At 46.2% G+C, this 19,202-nt stretch overlaps 1 protein-coding gene across 1 annotated transcript in view; it reads left to right on the top strand.

Moving 5' to 3' along the window:
- The first annotated feature begins 352 nt into the window (after positions 1 to 352).
- The window catches only part of TTC5 (tetratricopeptide repeat domain 5), a 196,630-nt gene continuing 177,780 nt past the window's right edge, over positions 353 to 19,202 (top strand). Inside the window, exon 1 of the mRNA XM_086931913.1 lies at positions 353 to 436. Coding sequence (XP_086788039.1) covers positions 401 to 436 — 36 coding nt within the window. The 5' untranslated portion in view covers positions 353 to 400. The remainder of the gene's footprint in view (positions 437 to 19,202) is intronic.

Here is a 19,202-nt window from a genome sequence, read left to right as displayed (position 1 = left end):
AGAACCCACAATACGAAGTTAATATAAAAATGTTTTTTTCTAATAACTCCCTAAAGACATGCAAAACAATTATACAGAAACATTTAAAGCTGCAGATAAATGGATAAATATTTAAGGTCTACGTAAAAAAACGAGCGTTGAATGGACTCGTGCATATATATGCATATATGAATATATATTACGTAGATACATTATTTTAGAAATAAATATCGACTTGTTCAAATAACGTGGTGAGGCTGCATCAGTTACGAATCTGTCAACAATGCTTCGGCAGCTGAAGTAGCGACTGTAGACCTCCCATGCACTAGGGGTCGCTGTGGTCCCAGTAATGCCGATCTACATGATCCTCTATGGGTATCCAGGAGACGAGAGATCGGAGGAAGTGGTTGATTGAGTGAGGATGGAAGAAGAGGCTGAAAGTGAGCGCGGATTGCAGGTATTCAGTGCCGCTGAGCCCCCGTGCACAGGTTCTGCTTAAACAGCCCTCGTGCATCCCAGGGGATCCTTGAACCCGCTGCATAGAGAGATACATACTTTCGCTTCATGTTCACCTTTGGGTGGTGGTCAGATTCTTGCTAAGGTACATGGTCACCTGCAGGGGGTGATTACAGCGTTGAACCCCCGCTCTGTGTAGTTCTCCTGTGCATGAAACGCATGCAGCCATTTGTACATATACACCGCTGTAAGCAAATGCAAGTCTGTTGGCTGCGACTTGTGTTACTATAACAACATGACAACAGCTCTATTGTTCCCTTCAAACGCCTTCCGGTGGCGATGTAACCCCTACAACTGCGAGAATTGTTTAACAGCGGAGCCCCCCACCCCAGTACACATTCCCACAATCTCTAATAGTCGATTACAGTCCTCAAAACTGAAATACAATACTGGCTTATCATGTTACAAGATACCATGAACTGCAACGTATAGTTGAAACTAAAATGCAGTAACACAAGCCTCAGCCAAGAGACTTGCATTTACTTACAGGGGTGTATATGTGTAGACTCCATATTTCTGAAAGCCGAAAAATAATCCATTATCGCCCACAATGTTGAAAGTCACTCAAACTTTGATCAGTAGGTCAATATAATTAACTGTATGAATGAGCCTCTATGAAAGCAAAGGTCTGTTCAATACATTATTGAAAAATGATTACAACTTTGCTCCTGTATTGTGAAAGACTTAATAAAATCACAAGAAGACTGGTTCCAATCTCAGACACTCACAGGCAGCGTCAAAACTGCAGTAGGGACCACTGATTTGTCAACAGAATTGCTGTATTTAGACCAACAGCCAGCAGGCTAACTGCGTCGTTTGGGACCACACTAGATGCAGGACCCTATTGCCCAATACAGCACTGAAGACAGACCAGCCACACTCAGGACACAATTGGAAAGACACAGGGAAAGCCACGCCCAGAGCATGGCTCAACTGGGTCACATTCCTAAGAGGGGCGGACAAAATAACAGCGACACACTCACCAAAAACACACAGGCAGTCAAATATGTGGGAGTCCCTAGACAACTACCTATCATCGCACAAACCCCCATAGGCAGTACAGCCAGACACCCAAGCCGACAGGTGCCAAATACCCAGCCCACTTGATAGTGCAAACACCGTAAACCTGCGCCGCTCCTTTCTCTCTCTCCTTTCCTGTCCACGGTCGGGGAGAGGGTTTAAGAGTGACAATCGATTCAAGACAAGGGGAAGGAGGACCCATGCGACAAGGCCGAGTTTGAACGACTGGCGGCCGGACTAACACCAATAAGACTGAAAAGCTGAAAGCGAGGTGGACCCCCCCTTCCCCTCTCCCCCCCCCCCGGGCGTTTTTTCTTTTTCCTTTTCTCTCTCCTTTCTTTTCCCCCCTCGTTTTTTCTTCTCTTCCTCCCATGTATATGTTGTGCTCCATGTAAATATATCCTTTTTTCAATAAAAAATTACAGAAATAAATAAAAAAAAAAAACGCAACAACCAGAAAAAATCCACTGCACTTGGGACAGAACTACTGCACTCGGAACAAAGTTATAATTCACTTTGCTGATCTAAAGCACCCAGGAGGACAAACCAACAGCAGTCAAAATTAAACTGCAACACGTGAGACCAAAGCACACCAGGTGTTACAATATTTAGCCACAAATGACAGTAGTAACAACATGGCTAGCCACTCAGCGCATCATTGGATATAGGATCACAGTACGCGGGAAAGAAGCAAAGCACTCCTGAGAGAATCACAGCTCTTGAGATAGTACTGTGGCTCTATGGAAAGAACTGCAACACTCTGGACCAGAGATGTAATACAGGCCCCTTCAGCCCTTGGGTAGTAGCCCCACCCCTCCACCATCCAAGCAAAGGTCTATGCATTTCTCAGAGGCATGAGAGACTCAGGGGATCCAACCACATTTTGCAGTGAGGCCCCATCATTTTAAGGTACACCATTGCTCTGTACCGAACCTTCGTCTCAACCTTGCAACTTGTCACGGTGCACATAAGTGCCTTTACCTAGGTTACACAGACAAGGAAACATCAGTTCTCTTTGTTATACGTGTAAAGAATACTCACACATGAATGCCTGTCTGCTGTGATTGGGCCTGTAATAAAAACACTTTGGTAGAGAGAGAGGCCCACAAGAGCGATGTTGCTGGTCTCAAGGGAAAATTGAGAGCTTCTGTGTTGTTTGAATGGCTAAAACCGAAGCATCAGATGTCTAGACTGTGAGAAGTTGGCCTGGCATATGATGCTCACTAGTTCTAGTGATCACCTTGTACCATGCCAAGCAACCCTTATGATGATTGGTTGTAAGTCAACCTTATAGACGAGCTATCCTAGAGGCAGCGTGGACAAAGCAGTCTTAGGCTAAACTCTGTAAAGGCATGTGAAGCAAGCTGTTTTACCATACAAAATCCCCTTGAATACCAAATGAAAGGACACCACACAGATATATATTGAAAATATTTATATATATTTATTTACTACAAATATCCCCTATACTCTTTATGAGCACAGAAGCAAATGCGTTAAAACAAAACACAGTTTAAATACACAAAAGTTGCACAATATGGATGAGCCCTAGGGGCCACCTAAACCATATACTAAAATAGTGGTATAAGAACCACCTAGCTGAAAGGAAGTAGGCCTAGGGCCTTGGGAATCGCTGGAGCTGTTCGGGACTAACAGTGAAGAAGTCGGGAAAGGCCCGCGGGACTCGGGTGCAGCGCTTAAAGTGCACGCATACACCAATGCAATGTCAATGGTGCGTAAAAGTTACAAAGTTAGTGTTTAAGGAACCTTCCGACTGACCTAGAAGGACAAAACTTTAGACCTAGGCACTAGAGGTGTGTACCAGTGTAGGAACACCGGCGTTGCTGAGTTACCTCACCCACAGGAAGCGGGTGCACAGGTGCGAAGTAGTGTCGGGTTTCGTCACGCAGGTCGATGGTGCTTGGAGCTGAAGGTGCTGCAAGCGTCGAGACGAGAAGAGTTCCGGTGGATCCAAGGGTGGATCTGCAGTGGTGAAGACCTGAAAGCAGAGGGGACAATGTTCAAAGTCACTAGCTAGTGACTACCGTGGAACCAGGATGGAACCAGGCGATGTCTGGTGCAAACAGGCGATGAGGTGCAGCTTGTCTCCTCAGCCACGTGGACACAAAGAGGTCGAGGACGTCCAGGAGTCGATCACGAGCTGTCCCACGAAGGCTCTAGCTGATGGCGTTGTCGGCAACTAGATCGGAGCAAACAGGCCATCGCTAATGCAAGCCACGCAGGAAGTGAAGAAAGCTTATCACTCGGACCAGCAAGGTCAGAGCGGGTGCTTCTTTTTACAGGAGCGAGGGCAAGTCTAGAGCAACCAGACCCGCAGTGTAAATTGTAGGTTTCATCGCCAAGATGGCCGCTAGCCACGTGGCAAGTGGCCGGGATGACGCGTCGAGTGGCAAAGTGCAAAAGGGACCCACGCAGATCGTGGAGATGCTGAGGGGCTGATCTTCGGTGCAAATGCTGCTCGGTGGTGGGGCTTTTAATTTGATTTAATTTGCGTCTTTATATAGCGCTAGAATCACTCCCGGGGGAGTATCTCCGCGCTTCGACCGCTGCGAAACCCTTCCTGGCTTCCCTGAGAGATGGTCCCTTAATGGGTATCTCCAGGGTGAGACCAGGCATCCCCGGCGGTCTGGTGGGGCCGTTAGTGAAGATGAGGCAAGCTAATGCCCAGAGTTGCCGAGTGTGATCGCTGATCAGAGTGGGCACCGAGGCGAGAGAACTATCGAGTCCGCTGACCCTGGTCCAGAAACCTGCCGCGCCGGGAATCGAACCCTGGTCCCGGGCCGTCCTCTGCTCTCGGGTCTGCCGCCTCTAACCAGTGAGCCACACTACCTCACTACCTTCTCAAACCCCGGAGCACAGCGTCGAGGGTGCCTCGGGTGCTGCGCAGTCAGCTTCTCGGGGGTCTTTCGAGATGTCCGGTCAAACGTCTCTCGGTGCCTCCACGGGTCCCTTCTTTGCAGGGACTGTGGATTGGGCTGTGAGAAGTCTGGGATTCTGGGTCTCGTCGGGCTCTGGGCTCGGGCTCCGGCAGGAGGCGGCGGCAAAGCAGACGTCGAGTTGCTGGATGGTGCCTGTGTTCACAGGGTGGCCACTCCTAGGCCACAAGGGAGATGCTCTTCAGTCTTCTGTGCAGCAGAATGTCGAAGTCCAGTCGTCTTCTTTGTTTCAAGTTGATTCAGGATGATCTGAGGTGCTATGGCACTGCTCCCACTCTTATTCCCAATCTGAGGGGTGGATCACCTCCTAGGTCCCTCCTCTGGGTGGGACCAGGAAGGGGGGCGGTTACACCCCCTTTCCTTTGTCCAGCTCCGTGCCAGGACTGGGGCTGGAAAGCCCCAGCACCGGTTTGGACTGGCTTATGCACGAGGACACCTTGTGTGCCCCCGGCATGTATGATTCTATTCAGCCCTGTCCTAACCAATACACAAAATCATGTCTGGGGTGGTGCTCGCACCTCCCAAGGCAGGAAACCCTTTGTCCAAGCCTCCCTCGCTGGAAGGACTCCCAGCAGCAGGAGGTCAGACTTGTGTCTGTGGTGGCAGCATCCATTTTGTGATGCTGAGGCTCTGGTTAACTTTAACCGGGGTTCAGGTTATGTACATGTCGTGTCCCTCTAGAAGGGTGGAATGCTATCCCCGTCAACAGAACTGTTGAGGGAATAGTATTCCAAATCGTATGACACCTTACTCGACATGTTTTGATAAAGCCAAACCAAAGTTAGCATATAACCGCGAGGATTATAATGCACTTAAGAGCATATGGTATGGCAATATCCCGGAACAGCTAAGGGAGTTGTTCCCGACAGCTGCAGACGGGCTCAGCTCGTGCCAGAGCACCATCTCACATGAAACCAAGCACTCTGCCTCCAGGATTGCTGAGGCCTTCCATAGGAGTGGCTTATAGGTTAACATGTGTCCAGTTAGGGTTAGATATAGGGATACTATATCTAAGTAAGAGGTGATTACACCAACTTACCCCAGCTGAGTGATCACAATACATGCTGCAGCCCCTGGTAGGCCTTGGATACACCTATGCCCTGGGTGCCTGGGGTACACTGTTACAGGGGCCTATAAGGTGAACCAGTTCCAATTGTGTATGTACCTAAGGTACATGGAGTCCATTTTAAGGAGAGAGCAATTCGCCTGGGGCCCTGAATAGCAGGATCCCAGGCCAACTATGTCAAAAACCAGCTAAATACCAGGCAAAAAGTTTGGGGGTAACCATAGTCAGATATCCACCTTCCTACATGGACCACACAAACGCTAACTCACTCTTTCTCTGAAAATGCATAATTCTCGCAGATTCTCCTGACCCTAGTAGCCCTCACACTTACTTTTCTGAGATACCACTTTAGCCTTGTAGTGTTCCTACTTGTCAAAGGGGACCTTGGGCATCTCTGTCATCCCATGCGGTCCTAACTCTCAGGTGCCTTGTTATATCATGTTATGCATATTTGTATGAAGCTCTAATCACCTGTGAGGGCATCCAGGTGCTTCAAAGGACTCCCTGGAGTTTATTCAAAGAGCCAGGTCTTTCCCTTCTTTCAAAACTCAAGAAGCCATGAGAAGGCTTTAATGTTCTGTGGAAGGAAATTCTCTCCTTTGAGGGCGATATATGAAAAGGTGCAGCTTCCTGCTTTGCTTTTGTGTATGCAAGGTACGTGTGCAAGTGAGAATCCGGCTGAGTGGAGGTGTTTGAATGGATTGTGGAAGTGTATGTATCTGTTGAGGTATGCAGGGTCGATGTTGTCTAGTGATTTGTATGTGTGTTAGCAGGTTGAATTGAGTCCATTTCTTGTATGAGTTCTCTGGTGTGTGGTGTGATCTGGAAGCGGCATGGCAGGTTGAGGATGAGACTTGCAGCTGCATTCTAGATTGTCTGTTTATGAGCTTTTTGTGATTCAGGCATAGAGTGCGATTCTGTAGTCAAGTTTGCTGGATATGAGTGCCAGTTTTCCTGGTGTTCACCTTTAGCTACTTGAAGAAGTTTGCATCATTCTCAGCTTGTGAAAACTGTTGGAGGCCACAGAGTTGACCTGGGATGTCATGTCGAGTTTGTTTTCTATGATGATTCCTAGGTATTTAGCGTGGGAGGTGGGGGTGGAAGTGGGTCTTAGGACTTCTGGCCACCAGATGGAGTTCCCCTGAGAGGTTGTCTTTCTGAATTTCACAACTTTGGTCTTTTCCGAGTTGAGCTTGAGGCAGTTGAATCTCAGCCAGGTGCCTACTGTGGTCATCGGGTGGCAAAGTTTGTTTTCATCACAAGTGTCATGTCTGTGAGGGAGAGCATCAGTTGTGTGCCATCTGCATAGGAAAGAATGTTGATGCCATGTGACCTGATGATGTTGACTGTTGGAGTCATGTAGATGTTGAATTAAGATCGGGCTAAGAGATGATCCTTAGGGTACTCCACAGATGAGTTTCCTGACGTCTGATGATTGCCTGACTCCTGACCATGGTGGCATGGGGAATTTCTGAGGAATTCCTGGTAGGAAGGAGCAGATCCAGTTGAGGACGGCTACTTAGATTCCCACCTCATTAAGTTTTCTGATCAGGGTTAAGTGGGAGACTGTATTGAAGGCTGCCGAAAGGTCAAGCAGGATGAGGGTAGCTGTTTGCCCTTTGTCGAGGATGATCTGATGTTGGCTGCTGCTATGTGGCCTGTCTCGGTGCTGATAGTGTTTGAAACATGATTAAGTGGTGTCCAGGAGCTTGTGTAAGTCAAGGTGGTCAGTGAATCACTGTTGATTGCTTTTTCTATGTCCACGGCTGGGCTTGATAGTAGGGAGCTATCTGGGTGGGTTCTTTTTTAGTAGTGCTTTGACCGCTGCATGTTTCCAGGCTTTCCGGAAGATCCAGTGGCGATGGAGGAGTTGAGGTTGCACTGAATACTTCGCTGATCGGGAAGGCACCCATGTTTCAGATGTGGTGGGGCAAGTGTCCGTCAGGGCCCAGAGTTAATGGTTCTCATGATGTTGCCTGTTTCTTCTGTTATGAATGTTTTCACAGTAGTCATACCATTTACTGAGCTTTCTGTGGGTAGGTTGGAGGGTTCAGTTGAGGGTCATATTTGTTGTTCATAGTTTCGATTTGGCTGTTGAAGAATTCTAATATGTTATCTCATAGGTCTTGGGAGGGAGTGATTCTGTTGGTGGTGGATGCTGGTGCAGTCAAGTCCTTGACGATCGGGAAGATCTTTTTGCTGTTGTTGGAGCTGCGTTTTCTTGGGGGTTCACAATAGAACTTTGTTTGAATGCTGTTGAATTCACATGTGCCCCTGGGCTGTGACTACTACTCTACTCATGTCAGATAACCAAGTTACTCTATATAGAAGCTGAAGCTTGCCAAGCAGTCAACACATACTGAACGAAATGGTAAAGGTTAGAAAGTTTAATACAGCATCACTCAAACTAATTATGTAGCTGGTGCTACATCTTCACATGTGTACTGGATCTGCACCTGATCTCCGGAGCAATGTGGGCTTGAAAGATGTTCAAACATTTCTGGAATGAGGAGGCAAAGGTGCTGCGGATGCTATAGTCTGACATATGTCTTTTGTATGCGCCAAATGTTGCCACAGACTCCTGCCTGCAGCACTGATTGTAGCAGCTATCTCTTTATATGCATACAATTCAATAAACACAGTCTTTAAAAAAAGGACCAACACAGGCCGGGGCAGTACAGCTTTTTAAAGACCTGAAGATATCTTATATCCCAACATATCCAGTGTGCACAGAATTATTAGCAATAAGGCATAATGCAATTGCACTAGCCAGTGAGATACCCTCCTGTGTTCGGAATTATCATACCATTTACACATTGTGATATCATGTCATTTACTTCTTACTCTGAGACCGTGGTTCTAATACCTGGGTGTGTGCTATGTGTAATGACCTGTTCTTTTGGCTATGGATACCCAATCCTCCCCTCTCCCCCCTGGGTTGCTAGCCCTAATGCTGATGCAACCCTTCATTGCCTACTCACTGCTTCAAGAAGGCTGGTAGGTCAGTTTTCCAGCCTAGTGCTGAATGTCTAGTCCTCAGGTTTTTGAGGCTCGAGTCCTTTTTAGGTCTCGCCTAGGCAGTGCGCAAGCGCTTCTTATGAGTGACCTCTTGGAATCACTCAGGACTTTTAGGGAAACTCGTACATGCACTGCACTGTTTCCAATGAGCACTCGTGCATGGATGGCGTTTACCTTGCGGGAGCGAGCAGCTGCGCCATCTGTTTCCAATTATCACGCCCGCGCTTGTTTACATTTGCCTGTCTCGAGGTCACGGTAATTGGAAACAGATGGCGCTCGCATTCACTTTTGTGGCTGCTTGTTTCATTCTTCTTAAAGCCCTGGCTGAGGAGCATAAAAGACAACAAACTAATAATCATTTAATGTATACGGCCATTAGATATTATATTAGCTGCACCTTTAAGAAGGAAATTGAAATGGAATTATTTTGCTGCTAAAAGATCAATACTAAGAGGACCTAGTTTGTCCTTAAAATTGGTCACAAATTATATTAGGATCTCGTTTATTCTTAAAATCGGGCAGCAGTTATATCATTGTTCGCGAGGTTTCCCAATCCAGAACTAGGGATGTGCTGCCACCTTGTGGCCGTTAACAGCAACATGCCAAAACCACAAGTGTGTGTGAAAACCAGCCTGAATGAACTATCTTAACGGTCCCCCCTACATTATCTTTCAATGTACTTAATACCCGCCGACTAGAGTGAATTTATTATACGTGTCTGAGCCTTGGAGCTCCGAGAGGGGCGTGGTGAATGGAACGGGGTTAGGAGTCCGAATACAGAAGTTGCCAGAACCGAGGAACATGATTATTGAGCTTCAGTTATTGTTACCCGTCATTCATATTTGTTTCATATTTGTTATTTTTGTAAGGTGAATCAAACAGGGATTGTGTGCAGACGTAATTCTAAACACCAGGAAATAGAGTCGAAAGACATAAAAATAAGTAGAAATCAGTCAGCACGGAGGAAAAACAAAAAGCAGTCACGGAATTTAGAAGCAGGGGTGTCTGGTGACATGTTAAAGTGGGAGGCCTAAATTATTGACATCTTGAATGCAGTGTGGCGAGTGAGCCCAATTTTTACAATTCTGGAGGCCAAACAATGATTATAGCAACACAACACGAACCCACTGGAACTACCTTATCAAAAACAATAAGGGTCAAATACAAACATTTCTGAAAGTAACAAGCTTTGCATATTTGTACCTCGCAGATGAAAAACAAATGACAAGACTTACTGTCATCCATCAACCAGTAAGGGCAGTGGGAAAAAAACGAATCCAACCTTCAAAATGTTTAATGTAACATGAAATAGCTTCTCAGATACAAACCTTAATTTAAAACTCCAGACATCTGAAAGAGAGTTGAATATCATTGAGCAAAGCTAGCTCTCTGAAAAGCCCAGAAACCTTCCCTTTTACTGTTTTTAAGAGTTTAATGAAATTATTGTAAAAGTAACTCCAGATTTCTGCAGTGTGAGGCCTCATGGCCACATACACATTACTGTACTTAATGCTCATCAGGATAGGGACATCTTAAGGATTTTGGGGACCATGGCCCGAACGCATTTTGGGGCTCCTGTTAGGAACAGCTTTGAATATTGCCTGGTCACTGGAAATGCACAGACACACTCGTCCAAATTCTAAATGTGTTTACATATAATATTCAGGGATAGTGACGTGTGTTTTCAATGTTGTAAAACAGTACCTCACTAATATTAATGCAAATAATCTCTGTGACGCTCTCCCATTTCTCATATGTGAGGGCCTGTTTTGGTCAAAAAGTATCTTTTTTTTAGGATGTTGCATGAAACATAATCACATCGCCCAGCAAAATATCTTTAATAGGGACTCACACATCACCCACATTAAAAATAAATGACAAGAAAACTGTATTTAAAAAAAAAAAAAAGTTTAAGAATTATTCAAGGTCATTAGAGCAAGTCTCTGCAAAACAGAGCTGGCTCTATCAGGGGACCCCGTCAAAGGCTGGGTCCCTGGGCCCACTTTGCACATGCCTTAAAACGTCTCTGCATCAGGACTGATGATTCAAGACTAACGGGAACAACAGTACATTATTATTATTATTTTTTTTTAATCTGTTTATTGATTCAAAGCACATATATACAGCATATATGTGGACGACATATTACATTCTTTTATATAAAAGATCCTACACAAAATAATTAATCATAGGTGCCCCTCACGTTCCCTCCTCATGTCTCCCCTGTCGACGCATCTCCATTTCCACCGTTGGTGACACGCAAAGGTCTCCCCTGTACTTGTTCCACACTGACCATTTCATGTCCCACTTCTTGGGGCATACCCGAGCCCTGTAAACCTCCGTCTCCGCCAGCATGCACCTGTCCATTTCTGCCATCCACAGGGCAGTGCGGGGCGGGGTTGCCCTCCCCCATCCCTTGGCCAGTTCTCTCTTTTGCTAGCGTGTATCCCAACGTAGTGAACTGTTCAACTTCGGTCAGGTCAGAGGCCTCCCAAATATTTCAAAGTCCTAGTTGCGGGGTCAGAACAATAGTTTTCCCCAGTACACAGTGCACAGTACAGTATTTAAAGGTGAACTTGATTGTTTCTGGCACAGCGGCTCAACAGTATAGCCTCTTTATCATTGTTACTGCTCATCTAGTTATGATTTGTAAAGGGCTCCTTGCACTTTCAGTTGTCCTCTGCACTACTGCTACACACATCCTCCTGCGATGCCCACTCAGTGCCCCTTTCACCCTGGCATGCCCAGTAGGTGCACCTTCTCAGAGCCCTGAGTAATAGGCTATTCCACCGCCCCCACGCTGCATGCCATGCACTGCAGTGGAATTTGCTTTGTACCTGCTCGGCCCAGCCCAGCCAATCTCAACATTTCTCTTTAAACTGAAGTATATGAGAGCAGCATTGGGATCGGCTTGAGCAGGCCAACTCAGTGTTAAATCAGAGGCAATGGACTTGTCGTCTTAGACCCCCCCCCCAGGTTCTCTGCTACAGTAGAAATTGGAGGCCTTTGAAGTGCATGCCAGATTGGGCTCGCCACAGCTCTTGTCCAGCTTAACATACACACTTTAATTCTTGGCAGCCCTGTTCTCTATAGGCATTACAAGGGGAGGACCCCACACCTCCCGCTACACAACTGTAACTGAAAAATTGCGGAGCAGCTCGCATAAGATTTAATACATGGTTTTAGTTGTCAGGAGGATTAAAAAAGCAAGAAATAAACAGTACATTTATCTGACACTATGTGGCAGCTCCCACTTAGAAGGGCACTACTCATTTGCACCTTTTGATGAGCCGCCACGGTTTAGAAGACTACAACCATATAATAGAGCCCACTTTCCAACAAATCACCTAACAGCTTGCAGGTGTAGGTAATTCATTTTTTAGTTATTACTGTGCAGTTTTTAAAAAGCAGGTGCCAAGACGAGTCCCAATCGGGCTTCCCATTTTTACCTTCAGATGAACCCCCCCCCCCCAAAAAAACCTTCACTCTGCAACCCGTCACTGTCTTTGATGTAATGTCAAAGAGACTCGTTTTTTAGGTCTCGTGGCGTTGAACCACGCAAAGCGCGGTCTCGTCAGAGACCTATTGTTAGGGATTCTTCTTTCCAGGAGAGGGGACAGGAGCTGGCCACGCGCTCGCTGTGGCCAGCTCCTGTCTCCTCTCCTGGAAAGCTGTACCACACAGCCACACCTACCCCTGCTTACGCATGCGCACACACACGAGCACACCTACAGACACGCACGCACACACACATACAGAGACACCCGCCCCGCTCCCCCCCTGCCGCCGCCGCACACATACACACACACGCGTGCACACAAAACACACACACACATACACACACAAACACACAAGCGCATCCCCCCTACAACTAAGCCCCACTTACCGCCATTGTAGAGTTCTGCAAGCGAAGTGGCGTTCGTAATCGTATGCGTCTGCTATCAGTACCACGGCCCTCTGTGGGACAGAATCGCAGATGTGAACGCGCCGCGACTTCATCCCGCCTACTTCAAAACCGAAACCTAAATCTCAGGGACTGAGCTCGGCAGGGGGCGTGGCTCCCTCTCCCGCGCAGCTGGGTCCTGCCTTGGAAACAAAACTATGCCTGCTGCTAGAAAACTTGGGATCTTTTGACAAAAATAGCTGACTCGCAAGCACTGAGGTGTATTTTTTGCTTACCTGGCTGCATACTTACCGCTGTCAGCCTTGTTCCTGAGGTAGCACCATGGCCCCGCGGCCGCCAAAGGAGGAAGTAAAGGGCGCCTGCGGCTTCTGCCACCAGCGTGAGCAGACCCTGGTTAACGGCGTGCTGTACAAGACCCCCGACGACGAGGTGGCGGCCCACTTCAACTGCATGGTAAGAGCTGGAGGTGTGCGGGGCGCGCAGGAGGCGGATTCTGCATTAACCTGCACTAGAGTGACCAGATGTCCCGGACACTCCCTGCTTTTCAGCTCCCGGCATGCCAGCACCTAACACATTGGTTAAAATAGCATGCGTGCTCACATGTGACTCTCAAAACACAAAGCACACAATGGACTGCACAATGTTTGACAGCATTCCCTGCTTCGCTTCCTGGCCCTTGGTCCCTCGTTCATGTTTCATTGTGGCAGGCGTCGAAGAGCTGTGGTAAGCAATTGATGGTACTTCAGGCCAAGGTTACCTGATCCCAATACACAAGGCAAGAGGTTTATTTCGTAGATCATTATTCACAATACATTATTCAACTCACTTTCGACAAAAATGACATAATTTGAAATGGCAAATCAAGACTTGAAAAAGGGCTCAGTTTTTTCCTTTTAAATTCAATCCAAATAATTTCCTTTATGATTCCATATGTATTTATTCACTAGCTCCCCCTTCAAATGTGTTTTAATTTACGTTCTAGTGCTTGCCATTAGGAAACCCAAGACTACACCCCCCAAAATTCAATACTAGGCAGATTTATTTATTTTATATATCGCGAACTCGACCCAAAGTTATCAGTGCGGTTTACATGAGCACCAGTTATGTTACAGAGTGACACATTGATTTTGTAAGGCACAAAGAAATTGAGTCATTTGCCCAGAATCACAGGGTGTTGAGCATCTCTGCCAAGACTGCAACTCGATCCCCCCGCTTCAAGGTCGACAGCTATAGCCGTTAGGCCGCATCCTCAATTACATTGTGACATGTGAGTTCCACAGTATCGCTTTTTTTTCCTTGTGTTTTCAAAACCTGAAAAAAAGTGCACCGCCACTAAAACACTGACTGGTGTTTTGTATCTTTCAAATGTTTAGCTTGCCTTATAACTCCAGATGTGTGCAGTCCTGTGTCAGTGATTTTGCCATGTAATCCTTCCGTGTTCATGGTTGATGCCAATTTATAGCTCTGCTTATTTGTCTGTGGCACATAAGAAGATATCACTTTTAGATGGGTTCTATAGCTGTCACAATGATCCTTGGCTGATCATTAAAATGAAGAAAGACAATGTTAAACAAGCATTAGAAATGCAATAGGTCTCAGATTTATTTGAGTTAGAGCTAATGGCATTGTAAATGGCAATGTCTTTTAGCCATGTGTTATGGAGTGTATGCATGTGGTGTGTAGTAGAATTATGTGGGTTGGATTGGAATTGTAGAAATGGTGGCATGCTGCGCTTTAGATGAATATGTTTAAAACTAAAGTGCACTATACTGCGATTGCTACAATACTTAATTGTGGATGCGTTAACAATTGATGTGTGCACTGATGGCTGGTGGTGTGTGTGCCTGTAGAAATTGTGCACTGATGGCTGGTGGTGTGTGTGCTTGGTGGAAGCGTGCACTGCCGGCTGGAGGTGTGTGTGCTTGTTGGAAGCGTGCACTGATGGCTGGTGGTGTGTGTGCCTGGTAAAAGCGTGCACAGACGGTTGGAGGTGTGTGTGCCTGGTGAAAGCGTGCACTGATGTCTAGTGTTGTGTGCCTGGTGGAAGCCTGCACTGACAGCTGGTGGTGTTTGTGCCCGGTGAAAGCGTGCACTGACGGCTGGTGGTGTGTGTGTGTGGTTGCGTGTGTGGTGGTGAGAATGGTGGTGAGAGTGGTGTGTGTGTGTGTGTGTGGTCTTATGTGTATGGTCTTATGTATGTGGTTTTATGTGTGCGGTCTTGTGTGTGTGGTCTTTTCCTGCACACTCACTCTTACTCTGCAGTCATTCTGCACTCAGTCTGCAATTACTCTGCAGTTATTCTACACTCACTGCACTCACTCTCACTCTGCACTCATTCTGCACTCACTCACACTCTGCACTCACTCACACTCTGCAGCACTCACACTCTGCAGCACTCACTCACACCCTGCAGCACTCACTCACACCCTGCAGCACTCACTCACACCCTGCAGCACTCACTCACACCCTGCAGCACTCACTCACACCCTGCAGCACTCACTCACACCCTGCAGCACTCACTCACACCCTGCAGCACTCACTCACACCCTGCAGCACTCACTCACACTCTGCAGCACTCACTCACACTCTGCAGCACTCACTCGCACTCTGCAACACCAGAAGAGGCTTGGACGCGCTGACTGAAACCGCTCATTATCCTAAAAAATATTGAAGGCATTAGACGATGAAAAATAGGCACATTCGCAAGTTCCTCTTAAAGATATTTTAATGTTTTGAATATTGACAAGCCTGGTGTGGTGTGCCGAAGTCTATTTTTGCAATGACCTATTTAAACAGTAGAGGCGTGGTCGGCAGATTAAAGTTTCTATCAAACTTTGAGCAAGCAAACAATTGTGCCTGTTCAAGGAGTGAGGACCAGGTTTAACACTGGAAGACCCGGACAGGATTGCAGGACTGGAGCGAGGTGACCTATTGTTTATGTGGCTGTAATGTGGCAGCAGCCTGAGAGTGGGATGGGTCAGGTGTCTGTCTGTCTCTGTGCTTTCGTGTCAATGCGCCGTAGTCTGTAGGAGTGATTTGTGATAGACGCATTCTAGGAGTATATAACTATTTTTAACAGTACCGTTTGTGGTATATGTGTTTCTGATTTCTAGCCGTGGGCATTGATATTATGTGGATTTGCCGCATAAATCCAGTCTCCATTATTGCAAGGAAATGCACATTATATGGCATAAGGCGGCACATTGTGTCATTCTAATCTCGCTTTGTTGTCTTTGGAACAACGAGTAGTATTGTCTGGGCATAAGTTTCAGCTCATTGCTATGCATTCGGCTCACAATTTTGCCAGTCGACTACTAAAAGGTGAACAGTTAACCTATGAAGTGGAATCTCGAGTTTTAGTAACTGTTGAATCTATTGAGCTAGTAACTATGTCTGTCGAAATTTGCCTCTCTTTCGAGTTTCAAGGGAGGCTCAGAAATACAGGCACTTTCAGGAGGCGTCCGCCCGTGCGTGAAGTGCATCATCAGAGCTGTGTGAATAATAACTGCGTCAGTCTCGTGAGTGAGGTGCATCATCAGAGCTGTGTGAATAATAACAACTGTGAGGCCGTGCGTGAGGTGCATCATCAGAGCTGTGTGAATAATAACAGCTGTGAGCCCATGCCTGAGGTGCATCATCAGAGCTGTGTGAATAATAACAGCTGTGAGCCCGTGCCTGAGGTGCATCATCAGAGCTGTGTGAATATTAACAGCTGTGAGCCCCGTGCCTGAGGTGCATCATCTGAGCTTTTCACATCTCACTAGTATGCAATTAAACACATTTTGTCGAGTTACACTCACTCCTGTAATCTCACCCCATCCACATTGCTCATGTCACCCAAGTTCCTGCACTCTCTACCACACTGCTTTCAAGAACAGCATACTCTTGCACACACTGTCACTGCTCACCAATTCAAAGTTTGCTAAAAATTTTATGCAACGCATTGTCATACACAATGCCAATAACTCAAACTTTAATGCTGCGAGACCTATTGCATTGTAAATGCTTGTCAGTTTTATGTAGCGAAAACTTGGAGCGCTTTACATGGGCACCAGTTGCATTACACAAGGGCATATTGACTTTTTAAATCACGGCACGTCAGGCTCGAACCTGTTTCCTCAGCTCGAAGGTCGGCTGCTCTAGCCTTACGCCACTTAATTGTGGCTTTGTATCCCTACAATGCAGTTACATTATTTCTCCTGTTGCCAAAGAAACCTTGGAATTTAGTGACAGCTTATTAACAACTTTAATACTTGACTTCTCTACAAAATAGCTTAAAAACATTGGCAAATCCAATAGATCTGCCTAAACACATATAAGTTTCCAAAGGCGAGACCTATTGGCTATGCCAATGCTTGTTTTTTTGGGGGGTGAGCTCCCATTCCAGGTGTGCACCCTCACCAGGATCACCTCTCATCCCCTCCACACCTGTGTGGAGCACGACTGAAGTCTTTCTGTCTTCTCTGGTATGTGCCTCCTTGCCGATAATCTCCTGGCACCTTAACAATCTCGAGTTAACACAGACATATCTATGTGGACGTTTAGTAAGTTAGGCCCTCACATATACTGCCACTCACCAAGCTCACCCTAAGCACACTGCCTTCACTACTTTTTTTTTTAAATATCATTTTTATTGGCATGTAGGGTAAATGTCACAGTACAATACATGCATTTCCAGACCAACAGCTGGTATATGGTTCCGCGGCCAGAAACAGTCAACTTCAAATTATTAAAATCAACATCAGTAAACATTCCCTCAGCCTTCCCCAGAATTCAATGCATTCCAGCTAGCAGTTCTTCAGCCTGTAACAACCCTTGTCTATGGACTATGGTGATATAGTCCCATTGTAGTAAAGTATTCTGTGGGAAGTCACTAAGTCCGGCGTCCATACCATCACTGTTGCCCTACCAAGCCTTGTGTGTGTCACATTTGTCTCAATATGAATGAAGCCATGAATGCAAAGGAATAAGAGAATTTCCAAAACAACAAAACCGTAAGGCATCCAGAAACCTAGATGTCTATCCCAGCTTAGGCACAACTTGAGCAACTAGGGGTCCACGGTCAATAAATGTGGAGGAAAACAACTTTCAAGGTGGCCTCCAGATCTGGTACTCCAGTACTTTATGTGAAGCCTTGCAAGATCTTGCGGTGCTTGATGAAGGAAAAACACAGGGGGACGCCTCTCCATTAGAGTGGAGGAGCGCCACCCCCTGCCACCAGCAGAAAATGAAACAATAATAAAACGGGCTTTAAACCTTTTTTATTATTGTTTTATTTTAATCCCCTCTACCCGCCCCCAGGACGGGTCTTGGGGGCAGGTCCTGGGGCTGACACTGCTGGTGGGCACTCTCATAACTGAGCATGAGGTGTTTGGCCGGCCGTCACAGGCCTGTCAAACACCTTATGCGCATTGAAGCTCTCTCCAGCCTCAGCTGCATTGCTGGAGATGGAGAGAGCAGGCACAGGCCCCCAGTCTGCCTGAGAGCGAAATTTGCCAGCGCTTTGGCCAATCCTGAAGCTTCTCTCATGCGAGTGCAGCTTCAGAATTGGCTGCAGGTCAGGCTGGGAGCCTGTACCCAGGTCCAGAAGAAGGACGAGGCGATGCGCAGGACACGGCAGGCTGCAAGGTATGTTTATTTTCTTTTTCAATTTTATTCCCCCCCCAACAATCACCCAATCCCCCCCCCCCCCTCCCCACACTTTGGCAGAGGTTGGGCTGTTACTGAAAAAACTAAAGCTGCAACCTGAGACAGTTTCGTCACTCTTCACTAGAGTTTATCGACAGGTAGAGTTCCTTGCTCTGCGCGTGCATTACCTCACGACAACCTTTTCCCCATTCTTATTTGGGTTATTTCTCTCCAGAAGTTGCTGTGTTATAAAACGCTACTTAAGTCTGCAACAGTCTTCCCACATTGAGAGGTTCTGAGGTGAGAGTTTCTCTCGGAGTTAGAGAGAAGTTGTTACCAGAAACAAAAGCTCATTTGCCAAATTAGTAAGCCATTATTTATCGACCTTGTTATAGTAGAGCTGTAATGGATGCTATTTGGATCCCAGACGTGTTGAACTTTTCTACAGAAATCTAATAAATGAACTTTAGAGGCAAGAATGGAAAGTATGGCAACACTCTAAAATTAGCAAGCCAATCGAAAAGAAGTATTTAAGAATGGATTAACTGTATTGAAATAGGTTCGTTATATGCAGTGTTCATTTTGTGAAAAACAAACTACTTTGAGAGTCTACAGACGATAGAGATACACAGAAAGAAGATAACATCGAGTGTTTTCTGCGTATGTTAAAAAGGCAGAATCCTTTTAGAAATGTAATGGTAATTGAGGGTAATGTTGTATGCATTATTTTCTGAATCTAAAGTTTTCATTTTGCTGGCCAGCAAACCAACCACCAGGAGAATTTAACTAACAACATATGTGAGTGGAGAGCTCTGGAACCTTAAGGAAAACATAGCCAATTTCTTCTCTAATCTGTATCTTCCCAGGTTTCTCCTTTCATGGTTTTCATACTATATATCGACCGGGTAGGAATCTGGTGAGGTATTTGTAGCTATGACATTATTCTGCCGCTGTGAAAGATTGGTGCCTATCTAGCGACCCTACCTGACACCGCTAGAGAAGTCTTGGGTCGAAATTGCTTGATTGTTTTTAACATTGTGTTGTAATTTTCTTTTTGTTTCTAGAGAAGGCTACATATCAATATTTCCTTAGAATTGTTGGCATATGGTATGAA

The sequence above is a fragment of the Lissotriton vulgaris genome, chromosome 7 (assembly GCF_964263255.1).
Source record: "Lissotriton vulgaris chromosome 7, aLisVul1.2, whole genome shotgun sequence".
Lineage (NCBI taxonomy): Eukaryota > Metazoa > Chordata > Amphibia > Caudata > Salamandridae > Lissotriton > Lissotriton vulgaris.
The sequence above is the reverse complement of the archived record's forward strand: the minus strand, read 5'-3'. Positions and strand labels throughout refer to the sequence as shown.